The sequence below is a fragment of the Jaculus jaculus genome, chromosome 4 (assembly GCF_020740685.1).
Source record: "Jaculus jaculus isolate mJacJac1 chromosome 4, mJacJac1.mat.Y.cur, whole genome shotgun sequence".
NCBI classification, from domain to species: domain Eukaryota; kingdom Metazoa; phylum Chordata; class Mammalia; order Rodentia; family Dipodidae; genus Jaculus; species Jaculus jaculus.
Window position 1 is genome coordinate 124,803,099 of NC_059105.1, and position 14,753 is coordinate 124,817,851.

General features: G+C 40.2%; 1 protein-coding gene across 8 annotated transcripts in view; it reads right to left on the reverse strand.

Moving 5' to 3' along the window:
- Clhc1 (clathrin heavy chain linker domain containing 1) overlaps positions 1–14,753 on the reverse strand; it is an 81,707-nt gene that overhangs the window by 14,751 nt on the left and 52,203 nt on the right. For all 8 annotated transcript variants that reach the window (XM_004668954.2, XM_045148448.1, XM_045148451.1 and 5 more), the window contains 2 exons: positions 10,800–10,974; positions 9,000–9,202 (listed from right to left, as the gene is read on the reverse strand). In XM_004668954.2, the coding sequence (XP_004669011.2) occupies positions 9,000–9,202; positions 10,800–10,974 (378 nt within the window). The remainder of the gene's footprint in view (positions 1–8,999; positions 9,203–10,799; positions 10,975–14,753) is intronic.

Consider the following 14,753-nt stretch of genomic DNA (forward strand, 5'->3'; position numbering starts at 1 on the left):
ATTTTATTTCTATCAATAAATTCTAAATTACAAATGTAAAAGAAAACTTGATACATTACTAAATATGTAAATTGTGTGGTCTGATTGTCTATACCTGTCATATTATGAAGTTTTTTAAAAGTAAGTTTGTTGAACTGGAGAGAATTTTTAAGAATGGGTTAACTGTTTCTAAGGTCTTTTCCTAAAAGGCTTGCTAGGTACATGAATGAAGTGGGATGATTTTGTAGCATTTGCTTTTTATCAGAAAAATGGGAAAAGAACTGTTTTAAAGTTTGATACTTTTTTTTTTTTTCGAGGTAGGGTCTCACTCTGTTCCAGGCTGACCTGGAATTAACTATGTAGTCTCAGGGTGGCCTTGAACTCATGGCGATCCTCCTACCTCTGCCTCCCGAGTGCTGGGATTAAAGGCATGCGCCACCACGCCCAGCAAGTTTGATACTTTTAAATAGGGTTTTTTGTTTGTTTGTTTGTTTGTTTGTTTTTGCTTACTCTGGTAAAGGTGATTTTTACAAGTACATACTGATTTGGTTTTTTGATTCTACATCCTAAATCCTGTTGAATACCCATTACATTTGTGCTTTAATAAAATGAAGTGTTTACAAAAGCTCTGAAAATACTTTTTGCAAAACCTTCTGAAAATGCATACCAAAGCTTTCCAAGAGAATTTTACAATCAACTTCATGTAAGGGCTGTCAGGTTCTGAGACAGAACAGTTAGTTGAGGGAGTTTTACGTTAGAGACTATTTTGTAATGTAGCGAATGGTACCTTTACAAGAAGAGTGACTTGCCAATATATTTTTATAGCTAATCTTTATAAATGCTAATGTTGCATTTTAATGATTATTTTAAATATGTTATGTAGTTTGTTTACTGAAAATCTGCATCTCATCCTTTTTATGTTATGAGAAAGTTATCAGGTTTGGCTAATATTTGAAATTGTAAGTTTTATATGGAAATCTAAAGTTCAAAATGTCAGTTTCACAAGTGTTAAACTCTGTATTCTAATTTGTATACACTTTGAAACTGTACTGCAAAACCGTTGTGCTTGTTTCATAGTATCGTCTGTGAAATTAAAGAATATTTAATAAAAAAGAGTAATTAATATGTTTAAGACAGTAACATGACTCCAAGCAATCTCAATACAATCCCCATCAAATTCTAACAGTTTTTTTTTTTTTGGTAGAAGTGGAAAAGTGAATTCTCAAGTTCATATGAACCTTCAAGGGATTTCCAACTAGCCAATATAATCTCATTAACAGAAAGAAACAAAGTCCAAGGAATCATGTTTTCTGATTTCCAAATTTAGTGTAAATTTATAGTGACCAAAAAGTTTGATACTGGCCTAATGGTAGAAACATAAACCAATACAGTAGAATGGAAAGTTCAGAATTATGGCAAATTGATTTTTTTTTCTTTTTTTTTTTTGTTGTTTTTTTTTAATTTTTTTTTATTAACATTTTCCATGATTATAAAATATATCCCATGGGCAAATTGATTTTTGATAAAAGTGCCATGCCCATTCAATAAGGAGAGCATAGTTTTTTTCAATAACTGTGTCAGAATAACCAGATTTTCCATGTAAAAGAAAGAAGCTGTATCTTACAAAGTAAATCCTATGCCTAAAGGTATAAAACTCCTAGAAGGAAACATAGCACTACATCTTTATGATCTAAGTTAGGCAGAAATTTTGTAGCTATAACCCAAAAACAGCCATAGAAGAAAAGATGGGTATACTACTCTGTTTTCCATTGTGATAATGAGATACTTGAGGCTGGATATTTTATAAAGGAAAGAGGTTCATTTAGCTCACAGTTTTACTGTTTCAAGGCCATGGTGAGGACTTCATGGGAGATAACAGAGATCACAATGGCAGGAGTATATGTGAAAGGAAGAGATCATGTGGAAACACAGGAAGCCAGAAACAGGGAAGAGCTAGGCTGATTCATTAATGACAGAAAGAACTAAATCATTTTGCAAGGTCAGAACTCATCCTTCTGAGGAAAGGGACCCAGGGACCTCCCATTAGGCTTCACATCATAAGCATCCTACCACATCTTAATATGGTACACTGGGGACAGAGCTTTGAACCTTTGAGAAACACACTTAAACCATTTCCAGTCCATAGCAAATGGCAAGTTGGATTTAATCAAAATTTAAAACTTTTTATTTCAAGCTGGAGAGATTGCTTAGTGGTTAATGCACTTGCCTGTGAAGCCAAAGGACCCAGGTTTGCTTCCCCAGTATCCACATAATCCAGATGCACAAGAGGGTGCATGCATCTGGAGTTCAGTTGCAGTGGCTGGAAGCTCTAGGACACCTATTCTTTCTCTGCCTCACTTCTCTCTCACTCTCTCTTTCTGCTTGCAAATTAATAAAATAAACAAATAAAACTTTTGATCTCAAAGTACATCACAAAAAATGTGAAAAGTCAACACACAGATGGGAAGAAAATATTTTCAAATCAACTATCCAATAAAAATTATTTATCTAAAAAAGAAGGGAAAATTATTTATCTAAAAGATATAAAGAACACTTGCAACTCAATAATAAAAAAACAACAGTGTCATATAAAATTATACAAAGGATAGATATTCTTCCAAAGAAATGATACAAATGGCCAACAGACACATAAGAAGATGCTCAATGTTGTTAGTTATCAGTGACATGCTAATCAAAAATAACAATAGTAGGGCTGGGGAGATAGCTCAATAAGGTTTTTGCCTTGTAAGCATGAAGACTTAAGTTTAGTTCCCAAAACCAATGTATCAATACCAGATACAGTCATACACACTTATAACCCCAGCATGGGAAAGGCAGAGATAGGTGGCTCACTGGAGCACTGAAGCCCATGGGCCAGCCAATCTAACCTACTTGGCAACTTCAAGGCCAACAAGAAACAAGACCCCTCACCCCCCCCCCCCAAAAAAAAATCAAAGGTGGGACTGGTAAAATGGCATAGCAGTTAAGATGTTTGCCTGCAAAGCCTAAGAACCCAGGCTTGATTCCAGGATCCATGTATGCCAGATTCACAAAGGGGCACATGTGTCTGGAGTTCATTTGCACTGTATAAAGACCCTGGCACACCCATTCTCTCTTTCTTTCCATTTGCCTCTCTCTAATAAATAAACAAATATTTTTAATTTTAAAAAAGGTGAATGGAATTCCTAAGTAACAACACTTGAGGTTGTCCTCTGGCCTCCAGGAGCATGCACACACATGTGGACATGCCCCCACACAGATGATGTAGCTGTGGTTTCCTGCCACTGTCAGCATCATGAAAGTATTGGGTCACAGATTGCCAACTGTTGCAGTCAGCTTTGTGTTGCTGGACAAACACCCAACTCAAAGCAGCTTGTGGGAAGAAAGAGTTTATTTTGGCTTACAGACTCAAAGGAAAGCTCCATGATGGCAAGGGAAAACAATGTGTAGAGGGCAGACATCACCTCCTGGCTAACATCAGGTGGACAACAGCAGCAGGAGTGTGCCAAACAATGGCAAGGGGAAGCTGGCTATAACACCCATAAACCCACCCCCAACAATACACCTCCTCCAGGAGGTTCCAATTCCCAAATTACCACCAGCTGGGGAACCAGCATTTAGAGCACATGAATTGATGGGAGACCCCTGACTCAAACCACCACACCAGTCAAAAGAAAAAATTCCAAAGTCAAAATTTGAAGTATGGCTCCTTCTGAATGTATACCACTTTTGTGCCATTGTAGAAGCAAAACAAAATTGTAAGTTTGAATTGAATATGTCTGTACCATAATTTACTTATTCATTAATCAACCATTGTCATAAATTTAGATTGCTTCAATATCTTGGGTCTTGTGAATAATGTTTCAGTAAACAAGGGAGTACAAATATCTGAGGTTATGATTTAATTTTCCTTTGGGTATATACCCACTCTTGGTAATATGATAGCTATTTTTAATAGCCTCCATACTGTTTTCCATAATGACTCTACAAACTTTTGTTTTTTTAAGGGAGGTTCTCACTCTAGCTCAAGCTGACCTGAAACTCACTCTGTAGTCCTAGCCTCGAACTCATGGCAATCCTACCTCTGCCTCCTGAGTACAGAGATTAAAGGTATACATCATCACACCCAAGGTTCGATTTATATTTTTTAATTAAGTAATTGAGAGAGAATGGGCCCATAGCCTCTTGCCACTGCAAATGAATTCCAGCATATTTTTGCTTCTGTTCACTGTTCTTTAGTGTGATATGGCCAATGTCAAAGTTAAAGAGCTTTCCTTATGCTTTCTTTGGGAGTTCCCATTTCAATTAAGTCTGTAGTAATCTACTGTGAGTTGATATTTGTATATGGGAACAGTTTTATTCTTCTGTACGTGGACATTTGGTATCCCCAACACTACTTATTGCACCTGTCCACCCCTATTGCATTTGCTTGGTGGTCTTACTAAAAATTAGTTGACTGTAAGTGCTTGGGCTTATCTCTTGGCTCTATACTATTTCACTGGTCTGTGTGTCTGGTTTTCTCTTTTCATTTTTGCAGTAATAGGGATTGAATCTAGGGCCTTCATGACAAGAAAGAACTCTGCCACTGCCAAGTCCTTTTTTATTTTATTTCATTTTGAGATAGGGTCTGTGGTGGTTTGATTCAGGTGTCCCCCATAAACTTAGGTGTTCTGAATGCTAGGTTCCCAGCTGACGAAGATTTGGGAATGAACGCCTTCTGGAGGGAGTGTATTGTTGAGGGGTGGGTTTATTGGTGTTATAGCCAGTTTCTCCTTGTCAGTGTTTGGCACACTATCCTGTTGCTATGGTCCACCTTATGTTGGCCAGGAGGTGGTGTCCACCCTATGCTCATGCCGTCAATTTCCCTGCCATCATGGAGCTTCCCCTCCAGCCTGTAAGCCAAAATAAACCCTTGTTTCCCACAAGGTGCTCTTGGGTGGTGATTTCTACCAGCACTCCAAACCTGACTGCAACAATAAAGTGGTACTTATGAGTGGGATTGCTGCTAGACACCTAACTCTGTGGTTTTGGCCCTTTGGAGCTGATTTTCAAGAGGAATGTGGAAGGATTTGAAACCTTGGCCTAAGAGATACCTTGCAGTGCTCTAAGTACAGCTTGATGGACTATTCTGGTCAGAGTTGAAAGACCTGAATGCAGTAAGAACTATGGACTGTGAGGTTTGGCTTATGAGGACGAGAAACAGCTTTGCCCTTACTGAGCAGTTTGTGTGAGGCTTGCTGTTATGCCTGTGTCCTGAGAAGTTACACAGGGTTGCTTTGCATAGAAAGAACTAGTGTAAGCAGAGGGATATGGCCCAGAGAAAATGAAATCTTTGGGTGAATTGCTGCCTGTTCAGCTGCAATTGAAAGATTACCACCTTTGAAATGGGCCAGCTTATCTGCACTGGGGTAACAGGAAGAATGTACTCTTTTGAAGGAGCCTGAATGTTCAAGAAGCATCCTATTCTTCAATGTCAGCTTTATTCCCACCCTCACCATAGATTAACAAGTTGGCACCCTACCTGGTATTGTGGAGTATAAGAAATACAGGAAAGAGAGGGTCATTGAGTTTGCAACATGGTCTTGTGATTTGGAAACATCCAGGGGCAGTGTGAAGCAGGTTTGCTGGATGACTGCATGGAGACCAGATGGAGCCATGAGGATGAACCATGGATTGCAGTGGAGACCCAGTAGAGATGCAGGGACCATGAGATGGCTGCCAAGGACAGCAACAAGCCCTGCATGAAGTTTTCTAGGACTGTGAGTAGCCTAGCTGGAGGGGCGGAATTGAAACTCCAGAGACTTGTCACTGGCTAGAATTGTTGGACTTGGAGCTACAGAGTTTGGTGTGAACTTTTGCAGTGTGAATGTTTATTCTGTAGCATTATGGGTTTTGGGGGGATTTTTTTTTGGTATTGTGGCTCAGTTAAAAGATCTTGGAGGCTGGAGAGATGGCTTAGTGGTTAAGTGCTTGCCTGTGAAGCCGAAGGACCCTGGTTTGAGGCTCGAGTCTCCAGGACCCACGTTAGCCAGATGCACAAGGGGGCACTTGCATCTGGAGTTCGTTTGCAGTGGCTGGAGGCCTGGGGCACCCATTCTCTCTCTCTCTCTCTCTCTCTCTCTCTCTCTCTCTACATCTTTCTCTCTCTGTCACTCTCAAATAAATAAATAAAAATGAACAAAAAATTTTTAAAAAAAGATCTTTGAGTATAGGGATGTTTGAACATCATTGGGATTGATAAAAACTATGGGGACTTTTAAAGTTGAACTGAATGAATTTCATTTTACATCATGGAGAGTTATCAGTTTATGGGGGCAGAATGTGTTGGTTTGCCTTAGGTGCCCTCATAATTTTAGGTGTTCTGAATTCTAGGTTCCCAGCTGATGGAGATTTGGGAATTAACCCTCCTACAGGCAGTGCTATTGTTGGAGACAGGCTTATGGGTGTTATAGTCAGTGTCCCCTTGCCAGTGTTTGGCACACTCCCCTGTTTCCAGGGGGTGATGTCCACCCCCTCATGCTTATGCCATCGTTTTCCCCTGCCATCATGGAGCTTCCTTTCCAGCCTGTAAGCCAAAATAAACCTCTTTTCCCCTAAGCTGTTCTTGGTTGGGTGATTTCTACCAGCAATGTGAACCTGACTACAACAGTAAAGTGGTACCAAGGAGTAGGATTGCTGCTAGACACCTGGCTTTGGCCTTTTGAAGCTGACTTTCAATAGGAATGTGGAAAGGTTTCAAACCATGGCCTAAGAGATGCCTTGCGGTTCTATAAGTACAACTTGATGGACTATTCTAGTCAGAGTTGAGAGACCTGAATGTAGTACGAACTATGGACTGTAAGGTTTGGCTTATGAAGGTAAGAAAGAGCTTTGCTTAGACTGGGCTAGTAATTTGTGTGAGGCTTGCTGTTATGCCTGTGTCCTGAGAAGTTGTACAGGGTTGCTTTGTGTAGAAATGAACTGGTGTGAGCAGAGGGATATGGCACAGAAAGAAAAATCTTTGGGTAAACTGTTGCCCATTCAGCTGCAATTGAGAAATTACAGTCTTTGAGATTGGGCCGGCTGACCTGCACTCGGACTACAGGAAGAATGTAGACTCTCTTGGAGGGGCCTGAGTGCTTAAAGAGTTCTTCAGTCTGCTTTATTCCCCCCTGGATTAACAAATTGGCACCTAACCTAGTATTGTGGACTATAAGAAATGCAGGAAAGAAAGAGTCATTGAATCTGCAACATGGTCTTGTGTTTTGGAAACGACCATGGGCAGTGTGAAGCAGGATTGCCTGCATGGAGACCCAACAGAGCCATTGAGGATGAACTGTGGATTGCAGTGGAGATGCCAGGACCACAGGATGGCTGATAAGGAAAGCTGCCGGCCCCAATGAAGTTTTCCAGGACTGTGAGAAGCCTAGCTGTAGGGGCGGAATTGGAAGTTCAGAGACTTGTTAGTTGTCACTGGCTAGAGTTATTGGTCTTGGAGCTACAAAGTTTGGTGTTTGCCCTGTTTAAATCATGTATTGCTTGAGTATTTCTTTACTATGCCCAATGCCATCTTTTGCAGTGTGAATGTTTATTCTGTGCCATTATGGGTTTTTTGGAGGTTATCTTTTGGTATTATGGCTCAGTTAGAAGATCTTGGACCATGGGGATGTATGAATATCATTGGAATTGATAAAACTATGGGGACTTTTAAAGTTGGATGAATGCACTGCATTTTACATCATGTATAGTTATCACTTTATGGGGGCCAGGGGCAGAATGTGGTGGTTCGATTCAGGTGTCCCCCATAAACTTAGGTGTTTTGAATGCTAGGTTCCCAGCTGATAGAGGTTTGGGAATTAACACCTCCTGTAGGCAGTGTATTGTTGGGGGCGGGCTTATGGGTATTATATCCAGTTTCCCCCTGCCAGTGTTTAGCACACTCCCCTGTTGCTATGGTTCACCTTATGTTGGCCAGGGGGTGATGTCCACCCTCCGCTCATGCCATCTTTTCCCCTTACCATCATGGAGCTTCATACTCGAGTCTGTAAGCCAAAATAAACCTTTTTGTTTTCCCACAAGCTGCTCTGGGTTAGATTATTTTTACCAGCAATGCAAACCTGACTGTAACAGAGAAAACACACAAAATGTTAAGTCAAGTTTGGAAGCAACCAGCTTTTGGATAGACTTGTATATTTCCAAATCATGTAAATTTCTAGTGTATAAATATAAGTTATGCTACTATTATTTTATTTTCAGCTTTTGGTCTTTTTGGGTCAAGGACAACATCTAAATAGATAGAACAACTTTAATCTTAAATAAAACAAAATAATGCCTGGGAGCCAGACATGGTGGTGTACACCCTTAATCCAAACACTTTGGAGGCAGAGGTAGGAGGATTGCCCTGAGTTTGAGGCCAGCCTGGGACTACAGAGTGAGTGCCAGATCAGCCTGGGCTAGAGGGAGACCCTAACTCAAAAAAGAAAATAAAACAAAACAAAATAAAAATAAATAAAAATTATGCCTGAGGATGGAGTGATTGCTCAAGAGGATAAGGTGCTTGCTTGCAAAACTTAAATACCTGAGTTTTATTCTCCAGTGCAAATGTAAAGCCATATAAACAAAGTGTGAGTTCATTTGTATCAGCTGTAGGCTCTGGCATGCCCATTCATTTGCATTCTCATTCTCTCTCTCTTCCTCTCTTTCTGCTTGCAAATAAATGAAAATTTAAAAAATAATAATAATAAACCCATCTGGAGAGATGGCTTAGTAGTTAAGGCACTTGCCTGATAAGCTTAAGGACCCAGGTTCAATTTCCCAGTACCCACGTAAGCCAAGATGCACATGGTGATGGATGCATCTGGAGTTCGTTTGCAGTGCCTAGAGGCCTTAGTGCACCCATTCTCTCTATATATCTACATCTTTATTTCTTCTCTCTCTCTCAAATAAATAAATAAAAATAAAAATAATGCCTACTCTTAGGGGTAATGCTAGAATTAAAGCCCATAATTGGAGGTATACAAGCGAGTAGACTGTTTACTTACCAGAGGTAAAGTCCTTGAATTGCTGTAAGTATTCCATGGCCCCATGGATCTGGCCTTGTTTGCATAGGCAATGAAGAGCTTTCTTGTGTAAAGCACACTCAGTGTAGATGATCTGAGCTAAAGCCAAGCATTTGGCCCTGTTGTAAGTATCCTGTTCCCCATAAGCACAAATCACATCCCCAGCTTTCTCAGAAAATGTTAGCCTAAAGAAAAAGCAGATCATTAAGGTATATATCAGAAGATTCTTTTTTTTCTTTCTTTCTTTATTTATTTGAAAGAAAGAGGCAGAGAAAGACAGAGGGAGAGAGAATGGGTACATCAGGACCTCTAGCTTCTGCAAAAAACTCCAGATGCATGCACCACCTTGTGCAGGTGGCTTTAAGTGGGTCCTGGGGAATTTGCAGGCAAGCACCTAGTAACTGCTAAGCCATCTCTCCTGCCCATATATCAGAGAATTCCTATGAGTATACAAGATGGAAATATTTGAAAAGTTAGAACAGTCAAAATGGATTTTCTATACTATGAAAATTGTCATTCAAACTTGATGATGTAGGAGAAATTAAACTGGCCTGAAAGTTAACATCAGTTTTTAAAAGTCAGCATATATTCCTTTGGGAAAATTTTCAGTAAAACTGAAATTGAATTTTTAAACATCTATAAACAAGATTAAAACTTTCCTGAAAATACTGGCAGAATACCTGCAACTTAGAGAGCTAACACCAGGATAGCTTTAAGACTACCTAGAATTGTGCAGGAAAAAAAAAAAAAAAGGACTTGAAATGGGTGGCAGTATGGAAGTCTGTCATGTTTAGGGCATTTCTCAGTCATAGATTTGAGCCTTAGGGAATGCTTATATCTAACTCCTTTATCACAATGACATTCTTCAAGATGAGAATGGTAACCATCTTTCAGTATATCTCCTATGTTCCTATGCTTTCCTACCCAAGTAAGCTGCAACCAGCAGGCCATGGAGAGCAGACACATGACAGGAAGGACTTTTGCTACTTGTCTTCCATCCTCAGGCCAAACCTGTCCACACACACCCAGCATAACAACCTAGTGCTTAGTCTCAAATTGATCTTTGAAAGCTGTCTGAAACTGTTTCAGTCCTTTACCCAGGTCCCTTTCTGTATTGGGTCAATGCCCCTCCTCCAGCCAACCACTAACAGTCCATAGCTGCCCTCTTCTCAGAAGTACTGTACGGCCATCACTGCCACAATTTCAAATAACCACAGCTGATGGATGATTGGCAAGGGTTAGGAAAAACCAGTCCTTCAATGAAAGGGAAACAATTCTGAGTTAAGGTTTGTGCTCCTTCTGTAATAATGGTTTGTTGTTGTTGTTTAATGTAGGGTCTTCATCTAGCCAGGGTGATCTAGAATTCACTATGTAGTCTCAGGGTGGTCTTGGACTCATGGCCATCCTCCTACCTCTCCCTCATGAGTGTTGGTATTAAAGGCATGCACCACTATGCCCAGCTTTCAGAGCTTCATTTTAAGCGAAAGATATTCCTGCTGTGACATTAATGCTGCTATTACAATAGAAAATTAGGAAATTATGTATCTGAAGTATATCATCAAATAATATTTTTATAACAAACTATTAACACAGGGCATGGTGTCACAAACCTAAAATCCTAGCATTTATGAGGCAGAGGTAGGAGGATAGTGAGTTTGAGGTCAGCTTGGGATAATTAGTGAGACTCTTCCCCATAAACAACAACAAAAATTACTATGTTTGGTAACAAACAATTGTTTTAAGCAAATGTTAAAATTACATTAGCAGTTTCATTTTGCTTACTTTTCCTGGGTGACCCACTTGATAACCAAATCAAGCCGTTTTTCAGATAAGCCACATTTGATTCCTTCCAGGGTTAGATCTGCATTGATAGGACATTTGAACGAATGACTTGTGCTAAATATAGCCTCAAAAAACAAGAGTAATGGAAGAGGCTTTCCTCTAATTTTTCCAATAGCTACAAAAAGAAAAAAAATTGAGTCAGTACATTAAGAATTTGTTGCTAATTTCTTATATCCTATATTATTTGTATTACATATTCTAAAACTTTAATAATAAATATAAAGTTTATATTTTGGGATAACAAAAGCCCTAGGAAATACCATATGGGTCATATAAAGAGGGAAGCAGAGATTACAGTGATTTGTCTATATGCCAAATACTGCTGATGGCCACCAGAAGCCAGGGCATATGCCTTAGTTTCCAGAAGGAACCCTTATGACATCATGATTTCAGACTTCTGATCTCCAGAAACATGAGAAAGTAAATTTCTTTTGTTTGTTTGTTTGTTTCTTTCTTTCTGATTTTTTTTTTGGGGGGGTGAGGTAGGGTCTCACTCTAGCCTAGGCTGACCTGGAATTCAGTATGGAATCTCAGGGTGGCCTCGAACTCACAGCGATCCTCCTACCTCTGCCCCCCAAGTGCTGGGATTAAAGGCGTGCGCCACCACGCCCAGCTTTTCTTTCTTTTTTTGAGGTAGGGTTTCACTCTAGCCCCAGCTGACCTAGAATTCACTATGTAGTCTCAGGGTGGCTTCAAACTCATAGTCATCCTCCTACCTCTGCCTCACAAGTGCTGAGATTAAAGGCATGCACTACCATGCCCAGCAAAAGTAAATTTCTTTTTTTTTTTTTGAGGTAGGGTCTCACTCTGGTCCAGGCTGACCTGGAATTAACTCTGTAGTCTCAGGGTGGCCTTGAACTCATGGCAATCCTCCTACCTCTGCCTCCCGAGTGCTGGGATTAAAGGCGTGCGCCACCACGCCCGGCTAAAAGTAAATTTCTTATTAGACTTTAAGCCACAGGATTCTCCCATTAATCGTGACTCTGGCATGACTAAAGAAAAACAATGATATGAATAGAGAAAATGAATAATGTGGCATCTCCCAAGTTTACATTTACACATATACCAAGAATAAAATTATTTATTCAATTATCTTGCTTTGTGATTAATCAAATGCCTATAAAACATTCACAACTACATATTTTGTCAGGCATGCCCTAACTTTGAAATTCAATTCAAGGATAATGTCAAATTAGGATTTTGAAATTTAAATTTAGGCTCAGCTAATGACTAAACAGCACATCTAAATTTCAAAGTAGCATGATTTAAAAAGAATCACATTACTATAATTCATTTTTAAAGGGGATAAGAGATAGTTTATTCTGGAGCCAAATATGAGTGGCCATGGCCTAGGAACACAGATTTAGGTTGCCCCAAATTCTGTGTTCCAATGTGTTAACAGTTTCATGAAATTTTTATAGTTATAGAACAAAGGAAAGTCATAAATCAAGGTACTTTTCAAAAACATTGGCTGACCACCAGGTAGGCAGGTTATAGCAAAGAGGAGAAATCTCCACCATAGGCCTCAGATGCTATCTGATGGCATTCTTAGTCCTTGGGTTGGTAGAAGCTGGGGTCTGTTCTTATATTCCATAAAGGATCATACCTGATCAATTGACAGTCCTGAGGATATTAGTTTAGACATAAAGGTGGGCAATAAATGGCTACTATGGGGCTAAAGGTAGCCCAAGGTAATTTGGCTCTGACTTGCAACATTCCATCTCTCTGTGATCAACCGGAGCTTAATCAGTCCATTCAGCCTGCTGGAAGTTGATACAGCAGATAGAGCTGTTTTCTGGAAACTTTAGTTCACAGTTCACCTCTTGGCCAAGCATAAAATTTTGTGCATGCACAGGCAAAATGTTCTAGTTAACATGTCCCACATCCCTAGGAAGGCTCACTCCTTGTGTTAGGATCCAGAATGTGCTTATAGTAGTTTTCTCACTGTGTCTTAGTGCTCCTTTAGGGACAAGAAGAGTGGCTAAGGACATCTGAGGGACCAGCCTGTAATGGGGTGTTTGAGGTCCAGGATAGTTCTTGGACCCCAAACACTAGGTTCATTTCTAATTTTAATCAAAGAATTCAAGAATTCATATTTTAAAATGTAAACTGTTTATACATCCAATGTTTGAACAGCGAGGAAAAGAAGACAATTTGAACAGAGAGAGAATGGGCATGCCAGGGCCTCTTGCCATTGCAAATGAACTCCAGATGCATGCATTGCTTTATGCATATGGCTTTACCTGAGTACTGTAGAATAGAACCTGAGCCATCAGGTTTCACAAGCAAGTGCTTTTAACCCCTGAGCCATCTCCCCAGTCCCAATTTGAGTTCTTAAAAAGGTTATTTTGGGGTCTGGAAAGACAGCACAGCAATTAAAGGCACTTGCTTGTAATCAGTTCCTACCACCCATGTAAAGCGTGGTGAAAAAGTATATCTCTCACTCATTTGCAGTGGCAAGAGACCCTGGTGTTTGCCCTCACACACATGTACACAGGTAAATTAAAATTTAAAAATAAAAAAGCTAAGGTTATTTTCCTTTCTTGAGCAGAAAATTACTTATTTTTCAAAATTCTATTTAAATCCCTTCTTCAGCTGGGCATGGTGGCGCACATCTTTACTCCCAACATTCTGGAGGCAGAGGTAGGAGGATTGCCATGAGTTCAAGGTCACCCTGAGACTACATAGTAAATTCCACATCAGCCTAAGCCAGAGCAAAACCCTATCTTGAAAAACCAAAGGGGGGGGGGGGGGAAGGCTGGAGAGATGGCTTAGTGGTTAAGGCACTTGCATGCAAAGCATAATGACCCAGGTTCGATTCTCCAGTATTCATGTAAGTCAGTTGCACAGGATGGTGCGTGCATATAGAATTCATTTGCAGTGGCTAGAGGCCCTGGCATGCTCATTCATTCCCTCTCTCTCTCTCTCTCTCTCTCTCTCTCTCTCTCTCTCTCTCTGTGTGTGTGTGTGTGTATGTGTATCTGCTTCTTCCTTCCTTTCTCTCTCTCTCTTAACTTAATTAATTAATTTAATTAAACCCCTTCTTCAAAGGCATGTGAGATAAAAATTAAGGGTACTACGGTTGAACAAAAATTTAGGAGGAAAAACAAGGGGGCCAGTGCCTAATGTTTACCTGGAAATTTTGAAGGTGAAAACCACAGCAAAGAAACAAAGTCAATGTAGGATAAGTTCAATACCACAGACTCCATGTCTTCATGGGGAAGGAAGCCCCGTGGAAAGTAGGTGGGCTGGGATTGTCATGGAAAGGCAGCTGTGGAACTATAGAAGTAGTCTGCATGAAGGACTAGATGGCCCCAGAAGCAGAAGGGGATCATTAAGAAGCCCAGTGAAGGAAGATCACCTAACTTAATGAAAGCTAAAGTAGGCTGTCTTCAGTAAAGAAAAGCTCCAAAAAGCAAATACTAAACCAGCCAACAGTGAACATCTGCTATTCTTACTGCATCAGCTGAGTAGGTCTTTTTTGTAAGGTTTGGGAGTGACCAAGACCATGCAAACCACTCTGAGACAAAGATGAAAGCTTTTATTCAGGAAAAGCACAAGCTTCCAGGGCTGGCTCACAAGAGCAGAGCACAGCTCACATGAGTTTTCAGATAGATAATGGGCTTTATAGGGCTTCTTCAGTTGGGGGAAGGTGAGAAAAGGAAAAGTTAAATGAAAAGGGAGATCTAAGATAGCCAGGGTGCTATCTTACACAAGAACAGTGACCAGGTCACTTACAAGATAAGGGGGCATAACCTGGGAGCATTGTTAGGCAAGGAAGGGATAATGCTGGGTGGTTTTTTTCAGGGATGTAGCTTCCAGCGGTGACTCCATCTTGGGAGCCTGTCCCAACCTAACACTTTACTGCCCTTACATAGGCCCACTCCAAAGCTG